Source organism: Hyperolius riggenbachi, chromosome 3 (genome assembly GCF_040937935.1).
Source record: "Hyperolius riggenbachi isolate aHypRig1 chromosome 3, aHypRig1.pri, whole genome shotgun sequence".
Lineage (NCBI taxonomy): Eukaryota > Metazoa > Chordata > Amphibia > Anura > Hyperoliidae > Hyperolius > Hyperolius riggenbachi.
Genome location: NC_090648.1, coordinates 181,802,804 through 181,826,831, shown reverse-complemented (window position 1 = coordinate 181,826,831; position 24,028 = coordinate 181,802,804). Strand labels below are relative to the sequence as shown.

At 43.6% G+C, this 24,028-nt stretch overlaps 1 protein-coding gene across 2 annotated transcripts in view; it reads left to right on the top strand.

Moving 5' to 3' along the window:
* SPPL2A (signal peptide peptidase like 2A) overlaps nt 1-24,028 on the top strand; it is an 88,524-nt gene that overhangs the window by 4,492 nt on the left and 60,004 nt on the right. For both annotated transcript variants that reach the window (XM_068275397.1, XM_068275396.1), the window contains exon 2: nt 23,492-23,611. In XM_068275397.1, the coding sequence (XP_068131498.1) occupies nt 23,492-23,611 (120 nt within the window). The remainder of the gene's footprint in view (nt 1-23,491; nt 23,612-24,028) is intronic.

Genomic DNA, 24,028 nt, shown 5'->3' with positions numbered 1-24,028 from the left:
GACTCCGACTCCTTAGTCTAATTTTTACAAAGGCTATGGATTTGGTTCAAAAATCATCTGACTCCAGGTACCCAAAATTTTTCCGACTCCTCGAATCAACTCCACAGCCCTGGGTTTCAGATGGGTAGAAATTATAACTACACCCACACTATTCAGCCAATTAGAACACTTCAAGTTGTAGATGGTGCTGTGATTGGAGAACTGTTCCCTATGAGCTTTCCTGCTGGGTCACTTTAACCATATTAGCACCTGATTTTTGTGAAGTATTGAAAAAAAAATAATAAAAATACAACCAGCACTACTTTATTGCAAAACGCATGCTATTACTCTTTGGAATTTATTGGATACCGAAAAAAAAAGCCTGTATTCAATTGGAGACAAACGCACATATCATGCGTGAAAACGTTTGTGAGTAATGCTGGGAATACCAACATCCTCCAAGTGGTAGACAGGTCATGTGTATGCTCAGTGTGTATTTTATCCCATAAGTGGGGCTTGCACTCTTTTGCAGGTAGGCACTCATCTGTTTTTAAGTAGCGCTGTTCATTTCTTTGCTATGTACTAATTTAATTTAATTTTGGTCAGCTGCTCCCACTTAACAGCTTTGCTTTTGGTGTATATGCAGAGCCTCTGTTTGGGTTCAAGGTGCGTTTGTAGTTTCTCGGGGGGCTCAGCGCATCTCTGAACAGAGGCCATTCGGAGGCGGCCTGGTGATGCGCTGATCCCACTTTTTTGCGCAATGCTGGGAATACACCATGAGATTTTTTTTTTTGGTAGATAGATGGTTCGATAGATAATTTCCGACAGGTCCGATCTGCTTTTTGATCATTTTTCTGATCGATTTCTTATAGGTGTGAATGAAAAATGATTGGAATATCGATTGGACAGTAAATGTACTGTAAAATCTGGTAGGGTTAGCAAACAAATTACCTCATGTGAGGTAATTTACCTCATGAGGTAATGACTTTTAGCAATTCTGGTAGGTTTTAGTCATGTTTTACCTGATGAGGTAAATTATGAGGTAATTTACTGTAAATAGCTATTCTCATGGAAATTAGGGAGCATGTTAGCCCATAATTTAACTATTAGTTTAAGGCCTGCCATTTCCTGGAGGTAAAGTCAATTTGTATGCATTTTGCAGTCTTTAGTGGAGTTCCTATTGCTGTTTTAGTGTCGCTCCTATTCAGGCTGTGTATTGGAAAAGAATAGTATAAATAAAACTCCAAATATTTAATGTAATTTTTTTTTTTTATAAGGAATGCCTATAAACATACTCTTCGTAGGTTGCTACATAATCAAATACACCTGCCCCCCTAAAGAAAAAAAATCTTCCAAAGACTATCCTAACTTATGGAAGACAATTGAAGATTACTTATTTACTGCATGCTTACCGCTGAAATACGTCATGTTTTACCTCACTTTATGCATTTAGGCTAGGTCCACACTAGGTACGGTTGCAGGACGGACACTGCAGTCCGGGATCAGGGGAAGTACCACCAGACCGCAAACTGATCAAAGTGCATCAGTTTTGCATCAGTTTCCGTTCAGTTTTTTACCCCAAAAAACGTCTTTATCATTAGGAAGGTAGTGTGAGGATTTTGTGGGCCAATAATAAAGTTCAGCCTATCCATTTTCTCATCAGTTTTTGTTGCTATTTTGCCTGTGGAGATGGAGATGCGTTTTCTCATTGCTTTTCACTACCCATCTGTATATCCGTGGTCCGTAAAAATGCAGCAAGTCCGGACCATCCGTTCAGGTTTTGAAAACGGGTCCCTGCAAACGCAGACGGATCCATTTTTTTCCTTGGGTGAGGACGGCTGCTATTTTTAACATTAGTATCCGGGGCTCAGTTTTTCATGAGGGCTGAAAAACGCAGCCACGGGTAAGTTTCCGGACCTAGTGTGGACTAGCTCTTACTTCACATTTTACCTCCTGTTCGGAAATGGAGAAAAATCTTTCAGGATTGCTAAAAAAAAAAAGGGGGGGTATATACCTCATGAAGTGTTTTACCTACAAAAAAAATATGTACCTCACATAGCTACTAGAATTGAGGCCATTGTGTTTTCCCAGCATTATAGTCTGTGGTTCCCTCGGACGCAAGTGTGATTAGTCTCTGAATGCTGACTGGACTGATGTCGCTGGCAGTACAAGCTTCTGTTTAGAGATTCCTGGTCATAACATCACAATCTCTGCATAGCAGTCATTAAAGTACACCTGAACTGAGAGGTACTGTATATTACATGGTGACTGTCCTATTTATTTCCTTTAAAACAATACCACAAGTTCCCTGGCTGACTTGCTGATCTCTTGGGTTACAGTATTGTATGAATCACACATTTGAAACAAGCATGCAGCTAATCTACACTTCATTCAGAACACCTGATCTGCATCCTTGTTCAGGGTCTATGGGCCTGCACACTCTGCTGCGCTTGCGCTGCACTTTTTTAATCGCAAGGTCTTTTGAAAAATAATGAAAATCGTGGAGACCTGTACACACTGGTGCGATGCGCTTTTCCTATTCTCATGAAGGCTTGCGATTTAAAAATCGCATGCGATTTTAAAAGAGCAGCAGTGTGTACAGGCCCTATGACTAAAATATTAGAGGCAGAGGATCAGCAGGACAGCCAAGCAATTTACATTGTTTAAAAATAGTCTGTAAGAAAAATACCCCCCTGAAGGATACTTGCCTCGGGAGGGGAAAGCCTCTGGATCCTAATGAGGCTTCCCCATCTTCTGGATCCCAATGAGGCTTCCCCATCCTCCGAAGCCTCAAGCCTCCCCATAATCACAGATGACAAGGATGTCTGCTGTGGCGTAGGCGCAGTAGCGCCTGCAATATTTACCAGGGATGAGCTCCAGATAAGATTTGGCTGACATCCGAATGAGTTTCATTCGGATTTCAACCTCTGATTACAGCACCTGAGTGTGTGTGTGTGTGGTTGAACTTTCCCAGCAGCCTGCTTCTTTAACCCGTTCCAAGCCACGTCACGTGACTACAAACACTTCCGGGTTGAAGGAGGAAGCGTAGTAGTCACGTGACGCAGCTTGGAACGCAGCGTGGGACGGGTTAAAGTAGAAGGCTGCTGGGTAAGTTCAAACCCCCACCCCACCTGCACACACGTGCTCAGGTGCAGTAATTATAGGATGATTTTATCCGGAGCTCTTCCCTGATATTTACTCTTCCCAGCTCCAATGCAGATGCAGTAGCGGCTTTCTGATCGGGCTCAGCTATTTCCATCCAAACCCAATTGGGTCCGCTCTACTGCTCAGGCGTGATTTTCCTGAGCAGTAGAGCAGACCTGATCGGGCTCAGCTATTTTCGCCTGAGCCGATCATAAAGCCACTACTGCACCTTTTCTGGAGGCGGGAAAGGAAATAAATGTCAGCCTCCATATCTCTCTTGGTTCTGGTGTGCTTTAGGGCCCGTTTCCATTTGTGCGGTTTCCGCGCCAAATCCGCAGTTTCCCCGCAGGCAAATCGCGCTGGGAAACTGCCATAAGAAGTAATAGCGCCGCTGGCCGAATTGCTTGCGCTAGCGATTCGGCCGGCTTTTCCAATCGGAGTTGTGCGGGAGGTTGCGAATCCCATAGTCGTGCATGGCACGGCTGATGGGATTCATCTGCGTACCCGCAGACCCGGAAGTGCCGCGCGTCCGGAAGACGTGTGCGACACAAGTGGAAACGGGCCCTTAACCCCCCCTGGCGGTATGAAAAATTCCGCCAGGGGGCAGCGCAGCAGTTTTTTGTATTTTTATTTTTTTTTAAATCATGTAGCGAGCCCAGGGCTCGCTACATGATAGCCGCTGCTCAGCGGCATCCCCGCCCGCTTCAATCGCCTTCGGCGATCTCCGATCAGGAAATCCCGTTCAAAGAACGGGATTTCCTGGAGGGCTTCCCCCGTCGCCATGGCGACGGCGGGATGACGTCAGAGACGTTGGGACGTCATTGGGAGTCCCGATTCACCCTTCGGCGCTGCCTGGCACTGATTGGCCAGGCAGCGCACGGGGTCTGGGGGGGGGGGGGGCACGCGCCGAAACAGATAGCGGCGATCAGAGTGCTGGCGCAGCTAGCAAAGTGCTAGCTGCGTCCAGCAAAAAAAAAATTATGAAAATCGGCCCAGCAGGGCCTGAGCGGCACCCTCCGGCGGCTTACCCCGTGTCCAGCACGGGGTTACCGCTAAGGAGGTTAAAGAGTAACTGTTAGCATTAAATACAAAATTAATTCTCTATTGCAGGCTGTTACAATGTTAAAAAGGATGCTAACCAGACAAATCAAAACTTTAAAATCAATCTTACTTTTTCCAATTAGGTCTTCTCTCCCCATGCCCCCAGGCTCTATATTGGTACGCAAACGCAAAAGAGATGTGACATGGCATGCTGAATCAGTCTGATTGGCTGGAGCCTGTGTCACTCACCTCTCTGCTCTGCGATTGGCCGCTTGGTCACCCCTTCACTCTCGATGTTGCAGCTGCTGTTAGAGCGCAGGGAGGGGGGCCATAGGCTATCTACTGTCACTGTCTCCTCCAGTCATCCTCCAGTGTCCGCTTCCTCTCTGCCGCCTGCTGCATTCCCCTATTCCCTGCGCTGAACATTGGGGAAGGCTAAAGGCGGCGCACACAGACTCACCTAATAATGGTTCCAGGCGATGCAGTTCCCTTCTATATTCTCTGCACTGCTGTCGGCGGTAGTGCAGAGAATAGATGGGAACGGCAACGCTTAGATCCATTATTAGGTGAGCCTGTGCATGCTGCATTTATCCTCTACGCTGTGCTCAGAATTAGTGCGGGGAGGATGGGGATGCGTGGGGGGGGGGGGGGGGATTCTTTAACCTGGAGGGCTCAAGATGGCCACTGCCAGGAGAATAAAGAAAATTTAAAAATAAATAAATCAATATGGATACTGCAATACATCTGTTATGTAAGTAGAGCAAGTATTTATCTACTTACATATGTATTTTTATGGGGGGCATATGATGGCTAACAGTTGCTCTTTAAGAACTTGGACATCAGTGTATTTTGTCAGCATTTGGATTAGTAGGCCAGGCTGATGTATCCTTCTCTTTTCCCTAGAGAGGTTCCATAATTTTAGAAGACTTGCACAAAATTAGTTTATTACGTGTCTGTACATATAGCAGTAAATATACCTCACTGTATGGGTCCTCTTACTCCATTTCCTGTAAAGAGGACAGTGCAAATGCATGCAACAGTTGTATTCCATAATGCCTCCACAAATCTGTCTTGGGCCTCCAAGTTTAAACAAGAAGAGGTAAGATGAGAGTATAACTAAGCAGGATGAACTCTAAATAACACTCAAATCTACTGATTTCAAGCTTGGAAGAAAACTGCCATTTGTGCATCCAGACCATGTAAAACATTGAGGCAGGGGTCGCACTTGTCGGCTTTCGTGCACGTTTTCTGCACAGAAAAACTGTTTTCAACTTAAAACTCATGTTAATCAATGAGCTAGGTCACACTTGAATGCAGATTTCGCGCGCAGAAAAAAAACTGACATCTTGCGCAATTTGTCAGTTTTCTCTATAAATTACATTAGCTGTTGTAAGGTAGAGGTCACACTTGTCTTTCAGTTTTCTGAAAAGTGTAGAAACTGAAAGACAAGTGTGACCCCTGCCTAATAGTTGCCTGCTAACTGAAATTGAAAGATAACGTATTAACATTAAACTACAAATGAAATGATGTATTGCTGATACAGTACAGTATCTAGGATGCATGTACTCACATTAACCACTTATCGACCGCCTAACGCCGATAGGCGTCGGCAGGTCGAAGTGGTGTTTCCATGGAAACGGCCGTTCGAGGGGCCGTTCCATGCCAGTTCACGGAGGGTGTCTCCGTGAACAGCCTGCGAGCCTCCGATCATGGCTCGCAGGCGAAATGTAAACACGCAGGGAAGAAAATTTATAAAGGAGATCGGCGATCCCCGGCCCCTGGCCGGGGATTGCCGCCGTCTGATAGGCTAAAGCCTATTAGAGGCGATATAGGACGGATCGCTGTCCTGTGACCAGGAGAGGGAGGGGGGAATAGCGCTGCGGAGGGGGGCTTTGAGGAGCCCCCCCCCGCTCAGCCACACAGAGCGGCGGCGATCAGACCCCCCCCCAGCAGGACATCCCCCTAGTGGGGAAAAAAGGGGGGGGGGAAGTCTGATCGCCCTGCGTGCCTGCTGATCTGTGCTGTGGGCTGAAAAGCCCACGCAGCACAGATCATCCAAAACGAGCCTGGTCCTTAGGTGGTTAAACATTTGCCCAAAATTTTGTTTTGGGCAGTTAGCTTGGTATGTGTACATAGCTGAAGAGAATTGAAGTTTAGTGTCATTTGTGGACTCTTTATCAGCATGGATTTCCTTCTTCCTCATTCTTATTGCAAAAATTGTAAAGTACTTTCACAGATCTATGTTGCACCAATGATTGTAGTCCGTTGGTGCAACATATAAAGCCCCCATCCAGCTAAAAAAATAGAATCCTGATAGTCCCCTCTCCTTGGTAGATTAGAAATCTTAGTGCTAGATTATTTTATACACTTTTTTTTTTTTTTAAATCTGTAAGTACCATAAAACAGGGGCAGTCACATGACCACTGCTGCTTCTCTCTGGAGAAATGATGAGCAAGCTCTTCTTGGCAATCCTGTAGCTAGAACCACTTATCGTCCTCCATTGTGAGTAATGCAGTTTTTCAAAGAATCCTGAACTGCGGATTACTTAGGCCTTGTTCACATTACAAACGCGGACGGGCACGCACGCGAAACGCAACGCGTACAAACGCACGCCATCCGCGTTTGTATGCGTTGTGTGGCTGATCCCATCACTGAAAAGTGAATGGGACAGCCACGCGTTTTTACAAAAAAATGCGTGCAGCATGCGTTCCCGGACCCCACAGGTCCGAAACGCATGCAGTGTGAACATCAGACAGTGCACTCTATGCAATGTCTGATGTCGTGCGTGTCGGCCACCTGCCACACTTTCCAAAACGCGGCTGGAAACGCGTGCAGTGTGAACGGGGCCTTAGAATCTACACAGTGTTAGTTTTAAGGGTAGGTTCCCAATGGTGCATTGCATAGCGCACACAGGTGTGTGAACTGCAGTGGAGACTGGACATAGAGTTTACTACAAAGCCTGCATGCAATGAGTTATAATAACGCAATTAGTTACAACGCAGTACTGTTAACAGACTCATAGGCCTCGATTCATAAAGCATTACTGCATGCAGTAATGCTGAAAACAGCTGACTTTACCGAGCACTTAGAAATGTGTCTCATTCATAAAAGCAGTTACCGCATAAAAAGCTACAATTAATGACAGTGTTCTCCCCAGAAATTTTTTCCAGCCGGGTGGTATGAAAAAGTAGCCGGGTGGTGGAAGGTTAGGTCGGGCACCTCTAGGTGGGGAATCGCCCCCCCCCCCCCCCCCCCCCCAATAAATTGACAGGCTAGGCTCTGTCTTTTGTACTGGAATATCTTAAAGGGATACTAAACTGAAATAGACTAGTTACTTACCTAGGGCTTCTTCTAGCCCCCTAAAGTCCTCCTGCTCCATGATCGCCATTCCACACTGCTCTGTTACTTAGCCCCGCAGCTCCTCGATCATGCTCCTGTGACAAGGAGTGTTTTGCCCATGCGCAGTAGCATTTTTTTAGTTACTGCGCAAGTGCAAAACGCTACCTTTAACGGGAATGTGGTGGAGGAGGCGAGTGACATGTGGCTGTGCATGCAGCGTTCAGAGATCAACACAGCGTGCGGAATGACTGCAAGGGAGAACAACTAAAGGGGCTGGAAGAAGCCCCAGGTAATCACTGTGTGCCTCTGTCTGCCATTGCCCTGGGTGAGTCTGTGGCTATCTGTACTCTGGCTCACCCCCCCTCCCCCCTCCAAATTGCAGCTCCCTCACACCAGTGACACTCACTTCTGGCATCAATCAGGGCTGGGGAAGGCAGTGGCAGGACTGGAGAATTGTGAGATCAAAGGGTCAAGCATCCTAAAGTTCTTGGGGGGGGGGGGGGGGGGGTGTATAGTAGCCAGGGAGATTACACAGAGATTACACACATACACGCTGCTGCTGGGACAAGCACAGGGAGAGGAGGAAAGCGTCTGGCTGGACATGCCACAAACATCAGAGCTGCGCGTTAGCCGAGTACAGGGAGAGGAGGAGGACAGCGTCTGGCTGGACATTCCAGAGCTGCGCTTCCTAGCTCATGTAAGCTGCTCGTACAGGGAGGAGGAGGACAGCGTCTGCAGGACCTTCCGAAAGCCGTGCTTCCTCTCTTCAGCCTTCACTCAGAGCTCATATGAGCTGCGTGACGTCTCCTGCATTCCCCGCCCCTCCACACAACTGCCGGGAGCTGGGGAGTTGGGCGGAGATAGTGTCTCTGAATGACAGCGGCTGGCTGCAATGATGCAGCCACCGCTGATCACTGATGAGCCGCACAGAATGAATAATTTTACCCGGGCACTCGGGGGAAATCAGCCGGGCGGCCCGCACTGGTAAATGGCTCTGGGGAGAACACTGAATGAGCAGTGAGGTAAATTACAGACTTGAGTGGGAAATATGTCAGTAAATGTCAATTCATAAAAGTTACAACATGCTATAACAAGCCGAAAAATTACCGGCTGCTCTAGGCTGGCGATAGGAGAGTGGTAACACTGTGAAAGCCACAAGCAGAGGGGGATAAGCTGTGACTGGCAGGAGCAGAGCCAATAGAAACCGCTCCTGTCTGCTTGTGCTTCAGGTCCTGCTGATCTGATGCTGATAGGCCCAGTGCACCCAAAACCGCTAGCAGATCCGCAATACGCTAGCGGTTTTGGGAGCTGATTTCAGAGCGATTCTAGGTATGTTTAGAGAGGTTTTCTAAACATACCTAGCGGTTTTGCGTGCGTTTTTGTGTAGCAGATTACACATGTTGTTACAGTAAAAGCTGTTACTGAACAGCTACTGTAACAAAAATGCCTGGCAAACCGCTCTGAACTAGCGTTTTTCAGAGCGGTTTGCATTTTTCCTATACTTTACATTGAGGACGAAACGCTTCCGAAAACCGCAAACGCGCAGCAGGAGGCGCGTTAGCGGCTTGGCAAAAAACGCAAACCGCCGGCGTGCACCATCCCATTGCAATACATTAGACAAGCGTTTTTAGAGGCGGATGCGGCCGGCGGATCGCTCCAAAAACCGCTCGGTGTGCACTGGGCCATAGGAAGTGCAGACTTCCCCGGTGGAACAAAAGTTTCTACCCCCCACTAGTGAGCAGAGAGAAAGGAACAAATACAATTTTCCTTGCAGCCCTTCAGCAGTGTTTAAAGCCATTGTTACTCGACCTAAAAAACAAACAAAAGTCAGATACTCGCCTAAGGAGAGGGAAAGCTCGGGTCCTATTGAGCCATCCCTCTCCTCTCCGGGTGCCCTTGGTGCTGCGCTGGCTCCCCCATTCAATTCCCCCGCCGTGGGGACTTCGGAAGTCTTCGGGAGCTGAGTCCTCCCGAAGACAGGCGGCTCCATACTGCACACGCGAGAGTGCGTCATAGAGGGCGTGCGCTGTGTAGAGCGGCCAGTCTTCTGGAGCACTCCCGAAGCATTTCCAAAGCCTCCCTTCGGCGGGGAAACAGCGGTATTTGACTGAAACTGTTGAATACCGCTACGGGGGAGCCTGCGCAACAGCGTGGAGCGGGAGAGGAGAGGGAATGCTCTATGGGACCCAGAGCCTCCCTCTCCTTAGGTGAGTATCTGACCTCCTTTTTTTTTTTTTTTTTTTAATTTCGATTCCCATTAGCTTTAACCTCTTCCTTTCCTGATAGATGCTTTCCCTATACTAGCTGCTTATCTTCAAAGCAGGGCATGTGTGGCGTCTCCTAAAAGTTCATGTAAGCTGTGGCAATTCAATAAAATGTTGAGAGACTAATAGACATATTCAGAGCTGAGCAGAGGCAGTATAACAAACAGTATAGTAAAGCATGCACATCTAAAGGGATATCAGGATACATTGTAATGCCCTGACTGCACGGAGATTTGTCTATTGAAGCGGTAAATTACCAAACTTCAATCACACCTCTGAACGTTTTTGTGAATCAGCTTCCAAAGTCTAAAATACTGAATGCAGTGATTTAACAAGCATTTTATATTCACCGCGCACAGCTCTATGAATCGAGGCCATAGAATTGGAAGGGGAGTGATTTGACATGCAGAATTATTCTGCAACACAACTGGCCACTGTGAACTAGGCCTAAGGGTGTGTTCACTTATGCAACCAGCTTATTGTATGATTCATTTTACTTTTTATGTTTTTCAGTTACATTTTACAGGTTACAGGCCCTGGCTATTTAACAGGGGGTGTGTGTACACTTTTTATATCCACTGTAAATGAATAAAATGTCCTATTTATTGGATAGGTAGTAGTCATAATAAAGCACTTCCTTGATGTAAGAATAAAGTCCAGCATGTACGTGTCAGTTCACTATTGTGACGTCTAGCTGTCCTGTCTTCTATACATAATTATAATTTGGATTATAGTACATTACAAAAAGTAATGAGCTGTAATGTTTTTGTATAATTCAATCGGAATGATTGTATATTGTGTAACTACATTCTGTATGTAAATTTTCTACAGATCTGTGGTGAATCCAGTGAGAAAGTTGTGCACGTAGAATGCAGAGGTGTTGTCTACTGCCCATAAAGGACCACTATCGGGAAAATTGTAAAATTTTAAATACTTGTAAACATATATACAAATAAGAAGTTTGTTTCTTCCAGGGTAAAATGAGCCATAAATTACTTTTCCCCTATGTTGCTGTCACTTAAACTAAATAGTAGAAATTTGACAGAACTGACAGATTTTTGGGCTTGTCCATCTCTTCATGGGGGATTCTCAGCAAAATCTTTAATTCTTTATAAAGACGTTACCTAAAAGGATTTATACAATGATGCTGGCCAGCCTCCCAGCTCACTGCACACTTTTTTTTAGCAGTTGGACAGGTCAACTGCCATTCACTTTTGAAACTAAATAAAACCCTGAGAATCCCCCATAAGGAAATGGGCTAGTCCAAAACCCATCGGTTCTGTCAGATTTCTACTACCTATTGTAAGTGACAGCAACATAGGAGAAAAGTAATTTACGACTCATTTTACTCTGGAAGAAATGTACTTATTTGTATGTGTTTACCTGTATTTAAAATGTTACAATTTTCGCGATAGTGGTCCTTTAAAAGAACACGTGGCAGCCTCCATATCCCGCTCACTCCAAAAGTCCTTTAAACCTGGTTCAGGGAGAATGAGTAATAAAGGAAAGCTCCCCTAATTTCCCCTGCAGATAAAGTTTAACTGGACATTGATCTCAGATGTACCTAGAATCGTATTGCCCAAGATATAACCTAGGTGGTTTTGTATATGAGCCTCCCCATATCTGAGGTTTGTAATTGAGTGTGATGGGGGTGGGGTTGTTTGCTCCCCAGGCCCCCAGTTTATATTGGATTCACTATCTTCTTTACCCCAGTGGCGGCATCTGGGGCATCTTGAAGCTCCCAGTGGTGTGTGTGTGTTTTCTCTCTCTCGCATCTGTCTCTGTAGCTGCTCTCTATAATTGTAATCAGTTGATGCAAGTACAGCTCAGTGTACTCACATCCACTGACTAAATCTCCCAGGCTGCACTGCGGCATGCGCGAGATGCCCCAGGTGCTTCCGAATCCTCCAGATGCTGCTGGTTAGGTGGAGAACATGGCAAATCCCGAATGGGCTGGGGGCCAAAGGAGCAGCACCCCATAACTATGTAATGATTAACTTCCCCCACAGCACACACCATTACGAACCTCCATTATGGAGAGGTTCATAACAAAACAAAAAAAAAATTGCTCAAGAAGCTTAGAGTAACAATACTTGTATATGTTCAGTATGGCTCTGTGATAGATGTTCAGTTTGAACATGAGGGAGGTCCGATTTGAATGTTGGCAGTATTGCCTAGGTACTGATAAATGTTCAGGGGGTTTGGCTATGGTCTTCCCATATGCTCTTTCTGAACGCTGTACTTATGCATAACTTTTTGCACACCACCTGAGTACTAGGTGGTCAGATCAGCTATTCCCTGGAGCTTCCTGAATCTGGATTGGTTGGAGAACAAAAATATTTACTGCATCTCTCAAATATATTCAGATGCGAAATTACAGCCTGTTGAAATCAATAGGCTGCATCCAAACCACGTGCGGAGGGAAACAATGCTGCCTGCTAAAGTTTTCCGCACAACACATCTGAATCCCCATAGTTGTGTATAGCACAGCGCAGCACGAGTGCCACATCCATTGCACCCAACTGGTAACACAGCCTTAATGGAAATATGATTGCTTGTAAAGAAGTCTCTTTAATGGGAACCTTGGCAATATCTTCCATCTGATCTAGTCAATATTAATATTGATAGTAATATATAGGTAGGCACCCGATTTGGCCAAAAGCTAGATCCCTCTAGGATCAGAATCTTATCAGAGAGCTATCTATTCCTTTTACACACACTACAAATAGTTGTTTGTTTGTTTTTAACAGATTTTAGCTTGAAATGCACACATCTATTATGTAGCAACTATTTTCCAGTGGGCTTGCCCTAGTTTTACATCATGTGGGCATTTGTAGGAGCTGTAGGCGAGACAGATAATCTCGGTGCAGTTCTGCGCCGATAATTTGGGTAATGATAATATCCGGGGTTGCTGCATCTCGGAGGAGGAATAGTATATGGTGTGGGCAGAATTTGGCTGCAGTAGTGTGTGCGGTCTTTTGGCTTCACCCTGCACCCAAATTTGCCCATGCCATTTTTCAATATACGTATCTGGTGAGAGAGTTATTAACCGAAACTCAAATAGCATGTGCTCAAAACCAGAGAGGACCTGGCAATTTGTTTTAAAATATTGTTTAGTTTTAACCAGCCTGCACTGCAATATAAAAAGCTTTAGTTCCAAGGTAACAGACTTCTAACGGCTTCATAAATTTCCTCTAGCTCACATTTATTAAGTTCTTGGAATTATGTTACCTTGGAACTGAGCTGGCAGTGTTCTTACAAGTTGTCAATAGTATCCACACTCCACAGTGCACTGCTATGGAGAAGGAAAAAAAAAGCGTACTAAGTGTATTAAGTGTAGCCTAAGTGTTGGGGCTGTGGTTATTTTGAGGGTGTTTTTTTTTTTTTTTTTTTTTTTTATGTACTACGGTATGTTCCATCAAATGATTTTGTGCGTATGTGCCTAAATTAACCTCAGTCATTCATGGTGTTCATACTGGTAATTCTTATCTTCCCTCTGCAGCACTTACGCACTTAACTGTCTTCTATACATCTGAGGTGCTAACAAAGTTGGGTTTAACTCTCCTATTGGGGGAGCAACAAGACCTGCAAGATTGATTGGTGCCCCCCACCCTTTCTGTTCCATAGCGTTTCCCTAGTGCACAGGTGCCAAATTACTAGCACTGTCGCAAATGGTCTTACAGACTGATTAGAAGGAGGCATCAGGTATTGTAATGTAATTGAAGTTGGCAGTGACTTTGCTCATAGTGATGAGTGGTTGAGTGTCCAGTTCCCACAACCGTATTCAACTAGATACAGCTACAATGACATCTGTGTTTCAGTTTTCTCCCATGAAGAAAGCAATTATCTGGGATAATCATTCAGCTACAGTTGGCTGTAAAGTGTGTAGTGACTCTTCACATTGCCATTAGCTAAATATAAATATCAGTAGAGGCTTTTCTTTGTTTTTTTTCTTGGACTGACTGGCAATACTTCAACATATACAAAATGATTTCACACAAGCTTTTTAGAAACATGAACATAGTAGCTATATATTTGTGCAATGCAAAATAACATTGGCCCCAATTCCCTAACATCATATTGGTGATAAGGCAAGTGAAAGCGCATATTATTTCTAAAATGTGTATGGCGTATGATATTTGGAAAATGCCATTTGTGGTGCAGATCCAACACTTCTCATCACCCTGAGAACAAGTGTGGTGGTGTCAGCATTATGCTGTGGGGATGTGTTGTGTGTGTGTTTTTTTTTTTTTTTTTTTTTTTTTTAATTCTACCAGTCACATGCAAATGGAAGGTAGCATTTAATGCTTCCCTTGTTTTAATGCAGTGGTGCTGTCAGTTTTTTTTGTTTTGTTTATTTGGTTTATGTACACGTTTGTTTCTTTAACCTAAATACTATATTTTTCCTACTGAAAGATGAACCTGAAATAAAAATGCAGCTTCTGCTTTCAGAACTTGGGCCTAGCCATACAAAAATAAACAAGGAGGCGATGTCTATTTTTATTATGTATAGTAGATCTAGGTAGTTTTGGTTGAGAATTTCAGCAATTGTTGCAGTATCTGTTTCTTAAAGCTAGCAGCAAGACACTTCTGGCTGAGTGATTATAGAGGTATATTTACAGATCATCTAGGCTCTGGATTATCTCCACAGGGTTATTACTAGTGCAACAGCATCTCATGTATATTGCATTAAGAAGATTATAGGCTCTACAGCTTGGCAAATGAAATTCAAAGCATTTTAATTGGTACAGAGTTTTCAAGAAAGTGCTGAAAACTCTAAATTGTAAAGGAGGAAGATGATGTTGATGATTGACTTATAACGTGCAATTCACTTCTATAGCTTTTTTTTCTGCCCATTCTTTTGTTACATTACTATTATTCAGATCCACCAAATACAAACCACATCCAGTAAGGGTAGAGCCACACTAGATGCGGTTGCAGAACCCAATCTGTGGTCCAGGCTCCATTTTTCTAAAACCGGAACGCAAAACGGATTTGTGCTGCCCTTTTGCAGCATATGTTTCGGATCAGTTTGCATTTTTAAAAACAGATCCTCAGCACTGTCTGTGGGTGGGGAGGGGGCTGCCATGCTGGAGGGGGTTGCAGCCAGGAAGGGGGGCATAGTGCACAGTGGTGGGGAGGGAGGTCGCACCCTCTCCCTCACCTGGGTCCCCCCCTTTCCTTGCTCCCCCACCAGCTAATTTCTTTTAAAATTAATGTAGCAGCGAGTGGAGAACTTACTACAAAAAATAAAATCTACTATGAACTCACCATGCCTCTCAGTGAATACTTTGGGATGTCTTCTTTCCAAAATGGAGTCATTTGGGGGGTATTTATACTATCCTGGAATTCTAGCACCTCGTGAAACATGACAGGTGGTCAGAAAAGTCAGAGATGCTTAAAAATGGGAAAATTCACTTTTTGCACCATAGTTTGTAAACGCTATAACTTTTACCCAAACCAATAAATATACACTTATTGGATTTTTATCAAAGACATGTAGCACAATACATTTGGATGAAAATGTATATAGAAATTTTACCTTATTTGAAAAATGTCAGCACAAAGTAAAAAAAAATCATTTTTTTGACAAAATTAATGTCTTTTTTGATGAATATAATAAAAACTAAAAATCACAGCAACAATCAAATAGCACCAAAAGAAAGCTGTATTAGTGACAAGAAAATGAGGTAAAATTCATTTAGATGGTAGGTTGTATGAGCGAGCAATAAACCGTGAAAGCTGCAGTGGTCTGAATGGAGAAAAAGGCTCTGGTCCAGGGTTTTATGACTGCAGTCCTTAAGTGGTTAAAGTTTCTCGTTTAAAGGACACCTGAAGTGAGCGGAATATGGTGGTGCTATATTTGTTTCCTTTTAAACAATCCTGATTGCCTGACAGTCCTGCTGATCTCTTTGGCTAGAGTAGTGTTTGAATCACACACCTGAAATAAGCATGCAGCTGATCCTGTCAGACTTCAGTCAGAAACACCTGATCTGCATGCTTGTTCAGGGCCTATGGCTAAAAGTATTAGAAGCAGAGGGTCACCTGGACAACCAGGCAATGTGCATTGTTTAAAACGGTATAAATGTCAGCCTCTATATCCCTCTCACTTATGGTGGTATTTGATATCTTAGAGGGGTATGCAGGAAAAAAATCAGAACACTTTCCAAATGTAATATGACTAAACGTGCTGGTAAAAAAAAGTGTGCTACATTTTTATGAGCCATGTAGCTCAAAAGCTGCAACTTTACAGGTCGGAGTGATAGAAAAGGCAATAGGCATACCTTATTGTTTTGGTATATTAGCCCATTGTGTCTTTAAGTGTGGAATGTGTACCATTGGTGGTACTCATGGTTTTTGTAGGTGGTATTAATCAAGTTTTGGAGTAGAAGTTCAGAGTTTCATTTGACATGTCTGTGTGAGTTTGCAACATTTTTTGAGTTGACTTATCAAGATGTACGAAAAACAAGAGGAGCAATTGCCCAGAGTAACCAATTGAATTCCTTTTTTCATTCATACATGATTGGTGAATGTGAGCTGCTGCTCTACTTTTGTGCTTAGTTTTCTTTGTTCTTAAAGAGACTGTGTAACAAAAATTGCATCCTGTTTTCAAACATCCTACAAGTTCCAAAACCTATTCTAATGTGCTATGGCTTACTGCAGCACTTTCTACTATCACCATCTCTGTAATAAATCAGCTTATCTTTCCCCTGTCGGACTTGTCACTCTGTGTCTGGAAGGCTGCCAAGTTCTTTAGTGTTGTGGTTCTGTGATGCAAGCCCCCCTCCAGGCCCCTCTATGCACACTGCCTGTGTGTTATTTAGATTAGGGCAGCTTCTCTCTGCTCTTATCTTTTACAAGCTGGATAAATCGTCCTCTGAGCTGGCTGGGCTTTCACAAAGTGAGGAATTAGACACAGGCAGAGCTGTTTGCAGGCAGAAATGATCAGCCTGTCACTTCAGTGCATGAGAGCTGCAGGGGGAAAGAAACACACAAATTATCTCTTGAGATTCAAAAGGAAGGCTGTATACAGCCTGCTTGTGTATGGATGTATTTTCTGTGTGTGGACATACTGTACATCAACCTACTTCCTGTTTTGGTGGCCATTTTGTTTGTTTATAAACAAACTTTTTAAAACTGTTTTTAACCACTTTTAATGCGGCAGAGAGCGGCAAAATTGTGACAGAGGGGAATAGGAGATGTCCCCTAACGCACTGGTATGTTTACTTTTGTGCGATTTTTTTATTTTAACAATACAGATTCTCTTTAACTTGTTAAAGCTGTTTTTTTATTTAAAGACCTTTCAGTCCCGCTTTAAGCAGGTTCTCTGACGTGATGAACTGATTCCTCCTCCTCCCCCATTCTATTTGCTGGAACTGTGGAAATCTTCACAGTTTCCTACACCCAATACCAACTCCTTTTCACAACTGTTGTCTGGTGTACCACAAGGCTACGTCCTTGGACCTAGTCTCTTCTCCCTGTACACTCATGGCCTGAGATAATTTATAAGCTCTTTTGGTTTTCAATATCCTTTGTATGCTGAGGGCACACACATCTATTTCTCTGTACCTGACCTCTCTACACTAGTGTCTCGAGCCCCTGACTGTCTATGTGCTGTCTCTTCATTTATGTAATCTCGTGAACACAGTAAAGATTGTGATATTCCCACCTTCTTTCTCTGCTCACCCATAGTGATCATCGATGTAGAAAATACCCTAATAGCTTCAACTCCTAAACCTTGCTTGATTGGGGTAACTCTGGACTCTACACTCTTATCTGGACTACATGTTAACACATTAACTACCTCCTGCTACTTAAATCTGAAAAAAAATTCTAAAATCTGTTCCTTCCGGTCACAGGAAGCTACTAAAATGCTTTTACATGCTCTAATCCTATCCCATCTTGACTACTGTAAAACCGTAATCTGCGGTCTGCCAATACCCAGACTGGCACCTCTCCAGACTCTACTGAATTCTGCTAACCGGTTTATCCATTTCTCCTCTCGCTCATCTGATGAAGCCCCTCTCTGACAATCTCTCCATTGGCTACCTATTACCCAAAGGATTCAGTTTAAACTCCTCATCCTATTATACAAAGCTTTTTATAAGTTGTCGCCTCCTTAAATTTCCTCACTAATCTGCAGATACCATCCTTCCCGGAACCTCGCTCTACCAGGACACCCTCTTGTCCTCTAGCTTAGTCACCTCATCTCACTCATCCAGGACTTCTCATAAGCATCACCTGTCCTTTGGAACGTTGTCTCACAGCCTGTCCATCATGCTCTGATCCTGGAAATCTTCAAATGTTCTCTCAAAGCACACCTGTTCAGACAAGCCTATAATTTGCTATAGCTAGCATTGGAGGTTTACTGCTTCTGCTATCCGCTGTGTTACCTTCCCTAATGTCTCCAGCCCACTACCCTCTAGATTGTAAGCTCGCAAGGGCAGGGGCCCCCCTCCTAGTGTTTCTTATTCTTTTGTAATTATACTGTATGAATATGCTTCAGTATTGGTGATTACTCAAACCACTCAGCAATTTTTATGTTTGTATTGCTGGTTGTCCTGATTGTACAATGTTTTTACCCGCTCATGTATCCATGTTCCACACTATGTTCTGTAGCATGTACAGCACTTTGGAAGATGTTGGCACTATGTAATTAAATCAAAATAACAATATCTACAGGGTCCATTGACCATTCTTGAGTATAGCAATCCTTATTTCAGCAGACAGAGTAATAATAATAAGAGCAGGTTTTCAGGCATGCCCAACTGGTTCTTATCCCTGTAATGTTCAGCTTCTCCATGGTCTAATGACCATTTGTAATGATGGTGACCATCCATTATCCATAAATATCGATCTGACTTAAAGGGAAGGTCCAAGCTGACAAAAACAGAACAAACTCCACTTACCTGGGGCTTTTTTTTTTTTTTTTGTACAGCTTCGATGTTTCCTTTAAGCATTGTAAACCTCTTAAGATTTGCATGAGGATGGAAAGGATTAGAACCCTTCTGCTATGAAACCCCCAACTGTTACCTATCTGCAAAGATTGTAAGCCTTTGGCAGGGTCCTCCCTTCCCTAGTGTATTCTACATGCTCATGTGCTCCTTTTCTATGACCGCCTCATACTTGTATTACTGGGCCTACCTGATCAGCCCCAAATCACATTATCATGTATTTGTACCCTGTTTGCCTTGTATAGCTTTGTTCTATGTTGTATAACATTGTTACGTCTCTCATCCTTTGTATCATTGTATGTATTTATTGTCCAGCTCTGCATAACATTTTAGCGTTTTTATAATTTAAAAATAATACTTAACTTATCGATATAAAGAAGACAATTATAGTACTGGTGGTCCTTAAAGTTACTGAAGGAAGTGCACAGATCAGAGATTTTGAAATGCAGCTTCAGATGATGCATACAGTAAAACAGACATGATAAACCGTAATAGATGCTGGCAGATGGTCCTAAACACAGATGGTAATCGACTGAGACTGGCAATTCTCAAGTAATGTTACAGTGTGATAAGGCACACCTGTCTTGGAATGGTTTGCTACCTTTCAGGCAGATAATTTATACTGTATCTTAGAGATCTGGAAACCTATCTCTTGTTTTTTCTTCTAAAATAAAGAAGTTGTAGTATTAATCCCCTGACTGCAAGTCGTTCATCTAAAGCAAGTCAGTTGCCTTTAAAAAGCATTCTAGTCAGGGTATACCGTATATATTTGCATATAAGCCGACCTGCGTATAAGCCAAGGTACCCACTTTTACCTCAGAAACCAGGAAAAAGTTATTGACTCGTATAAGCCTCCTCCCCCAGTATAACCCCATCCACAGTAGCCAAATGTACAAGTCAGCCCTCATCCCCATAACCAGATGTGTCCAAGGATGATACCGCTGTGTCTCAAGACGCCACTAGATGGCATCATAGATATGAGACACAGCGATTGCCACACAGGAAGAATCCCTGATCATTGCACCTCTGATATGGTGCTTGCACGCTCCGCTCCACAAGCCTTATAAAGGCGAGTATATAAGGTAAACTTTACAGCAGCGAGCATACAGACTATTTGCTATTAGATACTGATGTATCTTTAAAGCGACTCCGTAACAAAAATTGCATCCTGTTTTTTATCATCCTACAAGTTCCAAAAGCTATTCTAATGTGTTCTGGCTTACTGCAGCACTTTCTGCTATCACAGTCTCTGTAATACAGGATCTTCTCAAACAATTAGCATATTGTGAAAATTTTTATGTAATATACTGATAAACATTAGACTTTCATATATTTTAGATTCAAATACACACAAACTGAAGTAGTTCAAGCCTTTTATTGTTTTAATATTGATGATTTTGGCATACAGCTCATGAAAACCCAAATTTCCTATCTCAAAAAATTAGCATATTTCATCCGACCAATAAAAGAAAAGTGTTTTTAAAACAAAAAAAGTCAACTTTCAAATAATTATGTTCAGTTATGCACTCAATACTTGGTCGAGAATCCTTTTGCAGAAATGACTGCTTCAATGCGGCGTGGCATGGTGGCAATCAGCCTGTGGCACTGCTCAGGTGTTATGGAGGCCCAGGATGCTTCGATAGTGGCCTTAAAGGGAACCTTAACCGGCGGGCAAAAATAAATTCACTTACCTGGGGGCTTTTCCAAGCCTCCTGCAGCCGTCCTGTGCCTGCGCCGGTCCTTCGGTGCCCTCCGGTCTCCCTCCGCCGCTAAGTTTCGTTTTCGGCCGACCGCCAGTCGTCCTCCGGCAAAGCGTCCTCTTCTTCCGCATTCCCCGTCGTAAAGAGCCGTAAAGCGTGTCCGCATGACGCCAAACGCGTCATGCGGACGCGCTTTACGGCTCTTTACGACGAGGAATACGGAAGAAGAGGACGCTTTGCCGGAGGACGACTGGCGGTCGGCCGAAAACGAAACTTAGCGGCGGAGGGAGACCGGAGGGCACCGAAGGACCGGCGCGGGCACAGGACGGCTGCAGGAGGCTTGGGAAAGCCCCCAGGTAAGTGAATTTATTTTTGCCCGCCGGTTAAGGTTCCCTTTAAGCTCATCCAGAGTGTTGGGTCTTGTGTCTCTAAACTTTCTCTTCACAATATCCCACAGATTCTCTATGGGGTTCAGGTCAGGAGAGTTGGCAGGCCAATTGAGCACAGTAATACCATGGTCAGTAAACCATTTACCAGTGGTTTTGGCACTGTGAGCAGGTGCCAGGTTGTGCTGAAAAATGAAATCTTCATCTCCATAAAGCTTTTCAGCAGATGGAAGCATGAACCCACTTTTGAACCAGAAACAGCGGCAGAAGCACCTGACCTGGGCTACAGAGAAGCAGCACTGGACTGTTGCTCAGTGGTCCAAAGTACTTTTTTCAGATGAAAGCAACTTTTACATGTCATTCGGAAATCAAGGTGCCAGAGTCTGGAGGAAGACTGGGGAGAGGGAAATGCCAAAATGCCTGAAGTCCAGTGTCAAGTACCCACAGTCAGTGATGGTCTGGGGTGCCATGTCAGCTGCTGGTGTTGGTCCACTGTGTTTTATCAGGGGCAGGGTCAATGCAGCGAGCTATTAGGAGATTTTGGAGTACTTCATGCTTCCATCTGCTGAAAAGCTTTATGGAGATGAAGATTTCATTTTTCAGCACGACCTGGCACCTGTTCACAGTGCCAAAACCACTGGTAAATGGTTTACTGACCATGGTATTACTGTGCTCAATTGGCCTGCCAACTCTCCTGACCTGAACCCCATAGAGAATCTGTGGGATATTGTGAAGAGAAAGTTTAGAGACACAAGACCCAACTCTCTGGATGAGCTTAAAGAGAACCCGAGGTGGGTTTGAAGAATATTATCTGCATACAGAGGCTGGATCTGCCTATACAGCCCAGCCTCTGTTGCTATCCCAAACCCCCCTAAGGTCCCCCTGCACTCTGCAATCCTTCATAAATCACAGCCACGCTGCTGACAAACAGCTTGTCAGAGCTGGCTGTGTTTATCTCTATAGTGTCAGTCTGCTGCTCTCCCCGCCTCCTGCAGAACTCCAGTCCCCGCCTGCATCCCTTCCCTCCCTGCTGATTGGAGGGAAGGGACGGGGGCAGGGACCGGAGCTATGCAGGAGGCGGGGGAGCAGCCGAGACTGACACTACAGATGTAAACACAGCCTCACAGCGTGGCTGTGATTTATGGGGGATTGCAAAGTGCAGGGGGACCTTAGTGGGGTTTAGGATAGCAACAGAGGCTGGGCTGTGTAGGCAGATCCAGCCTCTGTATGCAGATAATATTCTTTAAACACACCTCGGGTTCTCTTTAAGGCTGCTATCGAAGCATCCTGGGCCTCCATAACACCTGAGCAGTGCCACAGGCTGATTGCCTCCATGCCACGGCGCATTGAACCAGTCATTTCTGCAAAAGGATTCTCGACCAAGTATTGAGTGCATAACTGAACATAATTATTTGAAGGTTGGCTTTTTTTGTTTTAAAAACACTTTTCTTTTATTGGTCGGATGAAATATGCTAATTTTTTGAGATAGGAAATGTGGGTTTTCATGAGCTATATGCCAAAATCATCAATATCAAAACAATAAAAGGCTTGAACTACTTCAGTTATAGTGTAATGAATCTAAAATATATGAAAGTCTAATGTTTATCAGTACATTACAGAAAATAATGAACTTTATCACAATATGCTAATTTTTTGAGAAGATCCTGTAAATCAATGTATCTTTCCCCTGTCAGACTTGTCGACCTGTGTCTGTAAGGCTGCCAAGTTCTTCAGTGTTGTGGTTCTGCTATGAACTCCCCCTTCCAGGCCCCTCTATGCACACTGCCTGTGTATTTAGATTAGGGCAGCTTCTCTCTTCTCTCTTCTCTTTTACAAGCTGGATATATATTTCACATACTGAGGAAATTCAGACAACGGCAAAGCTGTTTGCAGGAAGAAAAGAGCAGCCTGAAACTTCAGTGCATGAGAGATGCAGGGGGAAAGAAACACACAAATGATCTCTTGAGATTCAAAAGGAAGGGTGTATACAGCCTGATTGTGTATGGATGTATTTTCTATGTGTGGACACACTGTACATCAACCTACTTCCTGTTTTGGTGGCCATTTTGTTTGTTTATAAACAAACTTTTTAAAACTGTTTTTAACCACTTTTAATGCGGCGGGGAGTGGCGAAATTGTGACAGAGGGTAATAGGAGATGTCCCCTAACTCACTGGTATGTTTACTTTTGTGCGATTTTTAACAATACAGATTCTCTTTAAGACTGTAGAAGCCAGGGTTTGTTTGACATCATTGTATGGAGATTACTACATTCAGACATTGAAGAGGTGTGTTAAGGTGGCCACTAACAGTCCAATTTCTAGCGAAAAATCGTTGAGCGATCAGAAATTCTGATTGGATTGGTTGTAAATCATCTCCATGGATGGGCACAATCCATTTGGAACGATTATAAAAATAGTCGTCCGATTGGATTTTCGTCAAACCAAAATTTGGATTTTCTTGTTGGTTGTGATAGATGGGAAGTAAAGATTGGTTTGTTGATGGTGTAGTGAACGATTTTTCTTCCAATCAGAATTATCTGATCGCTCAAATGATTTTTTGCTAGAAATTGGATAGTTGCCACCTTTAATCTGTATATTTTTAGACTCGCTTGTCAATGTCTAAAAATACAATGTGTATTCTGACCAATCTGTTTTTTTGATTTTTTTTTTGTTTGTTTTATAGATAAATGCAAGCAGAGGAATTCTGCGCTCAGTTGCTGTTGGGGATGCTGCTAAAGCTAGAGATTATTGTATTACATACAATTCTTCATGGACAACACTTCCAACAACTTATTTGAATGCTGTGAGTTTTTCAATATCTTCAATATTAATCAATTTTGGTTATTTTGTTAGGATGCCTTAATTCATACTTATGTTTTTATGGTTGAGTGGTATTCCCATTAGAGATTAGTTATTTCATTGTATTATTAGTTATTTAAAAGTTGAGTTCAAAGTGTAGCGACTGACAACCTAATTTGCTGTTAGATAATTTATGGGTATTCTGTACTGCCCTTCCCATGACTGGGGGTACATAATGGGTCAGGCTTGTAGAACCAGGTTGATCTGGCCACAGCCCTTGTCATGCAGTCTAAAACAACATAACTTGAGACTGACAGGTGAAAGTGCTGTGTCCTCAGGCCAGCCAACAGAACATTGGTGAATATCATCAGTTTCTTCTTTTTTTAAAGTGACACCTGAAGCAAAAAAAAAAAAACCCTTA